Raw genomic sequence first — 6,000 nt, 5'->3', positions numbered from 1 at the left:
TTAGCATTTAAGATTACCTTGGCTAAAATGCTTCGGCAAAGGCCTTTTCTTTGGCCCAAGGGGTTATTTGACATACTTTCAGACGTTCAGTACCCAGCTGCTGCGTGCAATTTTTCTACTGATATACATTCTTAGGGAATCATGTCAACTTGAAGGCTACTTCTGAATTCGACAGAGACCCTATCTTATTGACAGTAGCCAAGGGATACACCTACAGTTTGTGTGAGGAGGAGTGAGAACACAAGAAGTGATCTTATCTAGCAATGGTTGTCTGCTCTTTTGTTCTAACTGGGAGGGTGTGTGATGAATTAAATGCAGTGAGCTGGGAGCATTGAACTAGTGACAGATAATAAATTGTGGGGCAGTAAAGCAAACCTATGGGAATTCATAGTGCTATCCTGGAATCCAAACTGATATTCTCAGTTTCATCATTGTTTCAAACAGATATCAGTTTGGATTCCAGGCTACATAGATGCCTTTTATAAGCGATGGATAAAAAGAAGAGAAAGAGCTCATAGGCAACAACATTATCATGTTGTGTCAATTCTTTATTATGCATCATCACCACCATGCAAAATCACTTATACGAACTAGCTTGAAAATCATACTAGATATATTTCACACATTTATTGGCTTGCACCACATATTGTAAAGTGACTGGGTAACATTTACACACAATGAGCTTGGTTACCAAGTGTGTGACTGTGAGTGTATGTTTGTGAGAGATGTGTGTGTGAGTGAGTATAAGAACGCTAATAATTTGGTCAGAACATTTAAACTTCAAAATCTATGGTAAAACAGAAGATGTTGATTCTAATACATGGTAAACAAACAATGTCCTCTGTTCTTGCAAGTGTAAACCTTAGAATCTGGAGTGTTATAAACAATGTTGTCCGTTATATGTACTGTACTGTCCATTCTATCTACTATGTACTGTCTACGTACTGTATTCCCTACTCCAATTTCATTTATGTCGTCACATCTTCAAACCTCAAGCAGCTATTAATAAAATAAAATAAACTATAACTCTTAATCAAAGTATAGCTATTAGTTAACAAAATCCTTCAGTAGACAATATCACTTTCCAGCATTAGATGTATCATAGGTTCAGCTTCTTTGTCTTATACTGTCTGATTCTCTTAGTATCACCTAACGGCTTAATACTCCAGGTGGAATTAAATAAAATTTGCAATGTGGCAAACACAACATGCAGAAGAGGGCAAATAACATTGTTCCTCTTCTGCAGTTGTATTACGTAATACAGTACTATTAACTACTAGGCAATACTTGTGGGTGAAATAAACAACGTGATTTTGACAGTGAATATAAATGTATCAGTGGCTGGAACAATGTTAGCTACAGTACATGCTGCATTGAAGGTCTGACTGTACCCCATCCAAATGTGAGCTAAGCTAACCAGCTAAGGCAAATAAAATAAACTATCTGACAAGCCACTCAATCAAAAAGCTAAACAGTCAAACAACAAATACAAAAGCGATACAACACCAGTATCATTCGACTGATGGGCCAACCAGGTCATAGCGTCAGACATACTGTAGCTACCCTCTGGGTTATAGACAGTTGTGCCTCAGTTTACACATATACCAAGTTTACTATTTGGTTTAAAAAGCAATCTCACCAGCAATACACCTACAGCAGGGGTGTCAAACATACGGCACGGCCCGCAGGTCGGAGGGTGTCCAATCTGGCCCGTGGGTGGTTGGAGTAAAAATATACTTTAAAATGAAAAAAAAAAAGACTAAAATCTAATCACAACTGTGTAGAAATGATATTGGACCTATACTCATAGTTTCTTGACAGTCCAGCTCGCTAATAAACTCTAAACAGTCAGAGAGCATAGAAAATTCCCAAAATGATGGATAAGTGGACAATTTTTTGCAAATTTTGACAGCAAGGAAATATTTTAAACAATTCAGTGCGACCCTCCGGACCTCGTTGAAGACCGAATGTGGCCCCAGGGAAAAATGAACTACAGCATATACTTGCACAATTCTTCAACAACTCATACCCAAAAATAATATGATTAAAAATCAAATAATTCTCAACAAAGTTATTCAATTTTATGGCACCGGTGGTATAATAGACAGCTGTTTTGTTTAATAATCCCTCCATATCGGTTCACAGTATTCACTTAAAAATGCTGTTGGTTTAAAAAATAGATCTTTACATAATATGTTGGATTTAGCAGTGTCATAACTTTGATCCTTCCTCCTTGTCACTTCTTTTTTAGTTTGACTTGCATGCATGTGGACCATCATCTCTCCACAGCCTTCTCTATATGCCTGCTCTTCTCATCCATCTTCCAGTGTTTTTCTACTTTTGTGGCTTTTCATATTGCTTACCTGTTGAGAGGACAGGGAGTTAAATACTCTGCCCATTTGTACTGGAATATAGCGTAGTGAGAAAAAATATATTCCAGGCAGTGAATGAAATAGACACAGAAGATGAATAGTTATTATTTTTGTGCAGTGAACATCAAATGGTAAGAACATGTCAAAAAATGAATTAGTCTTCTTACCAGGAATATGACAAGGTCATTGCTGCAAAGTCACCTGTACCACACCAAGAAAACAACCAAAATGAAGAGAGAAGAATTCAAGGAATTTATAAGGAATGTGTTTTGAAATGCACTTATTTTCCATAATAATAACTCAAACCATAGGTCACCATATGGGGTTTCTCTTGCTCCCGTCTGTGTTTTAGTAGTTCCCCCATCTTCAGCTCATCCTCCAGCACCTGAACCAAGTCGTTCTCATAGCACTCCTCCTCAACTCCACCAGGGTTCCTGCCACCAAGACTATGGAGGTAAATCCAACATTACCATACTGCAATCTTCTGTATATAATTTTGAGCTTTTATAGAGATTCATACAGCATATCTACACACTGTGCATACTTCATACTGTAGTTACCGTGGTTTAGTGGTCATCTGTGCTAGAGGATCGGAAGTGGGAGAGGAGAACAGTTCATCTGTTTGAGAGTCCATGTTGCTCTCTGATTGACTTCCAGCCTCTGGAGAAGACAAAACACACGCTGCTTTAAAATGCTCAGAGGATATGAAAGGTATATTTTCAAAAGTCAGAGACACAGTGAGACCATAGTATCACCTGAATTGAGCTCTTTAACCAATGAAGACATGGTGTTGGTGATGGAGTCAGCTGCAACAAGGAGGTCATTTCTCAAGTTCCTCCTGGGGCCTGGAGATAGAACCGAGGCTGGTACACACACTGGCATTCCAGAACCTGAGGAGGCTACTGCACTCCTAACTGTAAAGGTGTGTGAGTGTGTGTATTACCCTGAGCGAAGGCCTCCTGCACGTCCCCTCCCACACCCATGAGTGAGTCCTGAGGGGTGTGAGTGGGTGTGGTGCCGGCAGACTCTGACTGGGTTGGCATGGGGATGGACCGACTGACTGTGTGGCTGGGAGACGAGCGGGGGGAGCCAGGTCCCTGAGTCTGAAACAGGAAACAGGAAGCATGGGTTAGCGTGACTCTAGGTGTCACTTCATGTCACTGTTTCAGTAGTAGCAGTAGTACACCAGTGCAGTAACAACCAGTGATCATCCACATTGATCTGTCTAATGTTTGTGGAGCTATTTCTATACTGAATGACTCAGTTATTAGGATTCTCATTAGCTACATCAGCTACTCTTCCTGGGGTACACATACATGACGAAGTACAGAACAGTAATTGATAAGAAGAACATAAGATATTACATTAAATATAAAATAGGGGCATCCCGAGTGGTGCAGTGGTCTAAGGCACTACATCTCAGTGTTGTGATTCCTATAGGGCGGCACACAATTGGCCCAGTGTCGTCCGGGTTAGAAGAGGGTTTGGCCGGGGGGGCTTTACTTGGCTCATCGTACTCTAGCGACTCCTTGTGGCAGGCCGGGCTACTGCGAGCTGACCTCGGTCATCGGTTGAACGGTGTTTCCTCCGACACATTGGTGCAGCTGGCTTCTGGGTTAAGCGAGCGGGTGTTAAGAAGCATTGAACTCACTGGCTGTAGGTGCTGATGTGTGGAGTGTGCAATCATCAGCATATATAGTAATTGTGGCTTCTTGTAAGACAAGTGGCAAATCATTTGTAAAAAATAGAGTAGAGTAACGGCCCAAGGGAACTGCCCTGAGGGATACCACACTGTACATATCTGACGTTCGAGAAGCTTCCATTGAAGAATACTCTCGGAGTTCTGTTGGATAAGTAACTCTCCAACCATGTGATGGCAGGTGAAGTAAAGCCATAACAAGTTAACTTTTTCAATAAGAAATTATGATCAATAACATCAAAGGCTGCACTGAAATGTTACACTACAGCTCCAACTATAATCTTATTATCAGAGTCAGTGCAGTACAAGTTGAGTGCACTACCTTATATGCATGTTGAAAGTCAGTAGTTAACTTAACAAAAAAATAGCACTGTATTTGTTCAAACACAATTCTCTCCACCTGTTTACTAAGAACAAGCAGCAAACTGATTGGGCGGCTGTAAGAGACAGCAAAGGGTGCTTTATTATTTTTAGGCAGTGAAATTACTCTAGCTTCCTTCCATGCCTGTGGGCACACACTCCTTTAGGCTTTGGCAAAAGGGGTGGTAATACAGTCTGCTACCATTCTTAATATTTCACCATTTAGGTTATTTATACCTGGTGGCTTATCATTATTGATGGATAACAACTGTTTTTCCTCCTCTTTTGCACAAAATTGACCAAATTCAAAACAGCAATCATTCTCTTTCATTATTAGATCATCAATACACAAATATGATGATTCACTGTTCAATTTTGTCATTTCACTTCTCAGTTTGTCCACTTTACCGGTGAAATAGTAATTTAAATGATTGTCTATATAAAAAGGTTTTGTGATAAATGACCCATCAGCTTCAATGAACGATTATTTGGGTTTTCTGCCCATAATGTCATTATTTTTATCATGTATTTTGTTTTGGTAAAATATACAGTACCAGTCAAAAGTTTGAACACAGCTACAAATTTAAGTGTTTTTCTGTATTCTTTACTATTTTCTACATTGTAGAATGATAGTGAATAAATGAAAACTATGAAATTACACATATCGACTCATGTAGTAACCAAAAAAATGTAAAACAAATTAGATTTTAGATTCTTCAAAGTAGCCACCCTTTGCCTTGATGACAGCTTTGCACACTCTTGACATTCTCTCAACCAGCTTCACCTGGAATGCTGGGATGGGATGGCATATTGCTTCAGAATGCTGTGGAAGCCATGCTGGTTAAATGTGCCTTGAATTCTAAATAAATTACATACAATCTCACCAGCAAAGCACCCCCACACCATCACACCTCCTGCTCCATGCTTCACGGTGGGAACCACACATGCGGAGATCATCCATTCACCTACTCTGCGTCTCACAAAGACACGGCGGTTGGAACCAAAAATCTAACATTTGGACTCATCAGACCAAAGGACAGATTTCCACCGGTCTAATGTCCATTGCTCGTGTTTCTTGGCCCAAGCAAGTCTCTTCTTCTTATTGGTGTTCTTTAGTAGTGGTTTCTTTGCAGCAATTCAACCATGAAGGTCTAATTCACACAGTCTCCTCTGAACAGTTGATGTTGAGTTGTGTCTGTTACTTGAACTCTGTGAAGCATTTATTTGGCCTACAATTTCTAAGGCTGGTAACTCTAATGAACTTATCCTCTGCAGCAGAGGTAACTCTGGGTCTTCCTTTCCTGTGGCGGTCCTCATGAGGGCCAGTTTCATCATAGTGCTGCATTGGTTTTTGCGACTGCACTTTCAAAGTTCAATGACTGACCTTCATGTCTTAAAGTAATGACTGGCTGTCGTTTCCTTTTGCTTATTTGAGCTGTTCTTGTGGCCTTGGTCCTTTACAAAATAGGGTTATCTTCTGTATACCACCCCTACCTTGTCACAACACAACTGATTGGCTCAAACACATTAAGTGTTAACGAATAAACTTTTAACAAGGCACACTTGCTA

At 40.1% G+C, this 6,000-nt stretch overlaps 1 protein-coding gene across 4 annotated transcripts in view; it reads right to left on the bottom strand.

Annotated features, from left to right (window-relative positions):
- Window positions 1-530: 530 nt before the first annotated feature.
- Window positions 531-6,000, bottom strand: part of LOC110530463 (dystrobrevin alpha) — a 38,507-nt gene continuing 33,037 nt past the window's right edge. For all 4 annotated transcript variants that reach the window (XM_090182470.1, XM_090182471.1, XM_036986089.2 and 1 more), the window contains 6 exons: window positions 3,316-3,475; window positions 3,128-3,217; window positions 2,933-3,032; window positions 2,689-2,818; window positions 2,540-2,573; window positions 531-2,363 (listed from right to left, as the gene is read on the bottom strand). In XM_090182470.1, the coding sequence (XP_090038596.1) occupies window positions 2,556-2,573; window positions 2,689-2,818; window positions 2,933-3,032; window positions 3,128-3,217; window positions 3,316-3,475 (498 nt within the window). In that variant the 3' untranslated portion in view covers window positions 531-2,363; window positions 2,540-2,555. The remainder of the gene's footprint in view (window positions 2,364-2,539; window positions 2,574-2,688; window positions 2,819-2,932; window positions 3,033-3,127; window positions 3,218-3,315; window positions 3,476-6,000) is intronic.

Source organism: Oncorhynchus mykiss, chromosome 8, assembly GCF_057628025.1.
Source record: "Oncorhynchus mykiss isolate SJ-2025 chromosome 8, ASM5762802v1, whole genome shotgun sequence".
NCBI lineage: Eukaryota > Metazoa > Chordata > Actinopteri > Salmoniformes > Salmonidae > Oncorhynchus > Oncorhynchus mykiss.
Note: the sequence above shows the minus strand (reverse complement) of the source record. Positions and strands in the feature narration are given on the sequence as shown.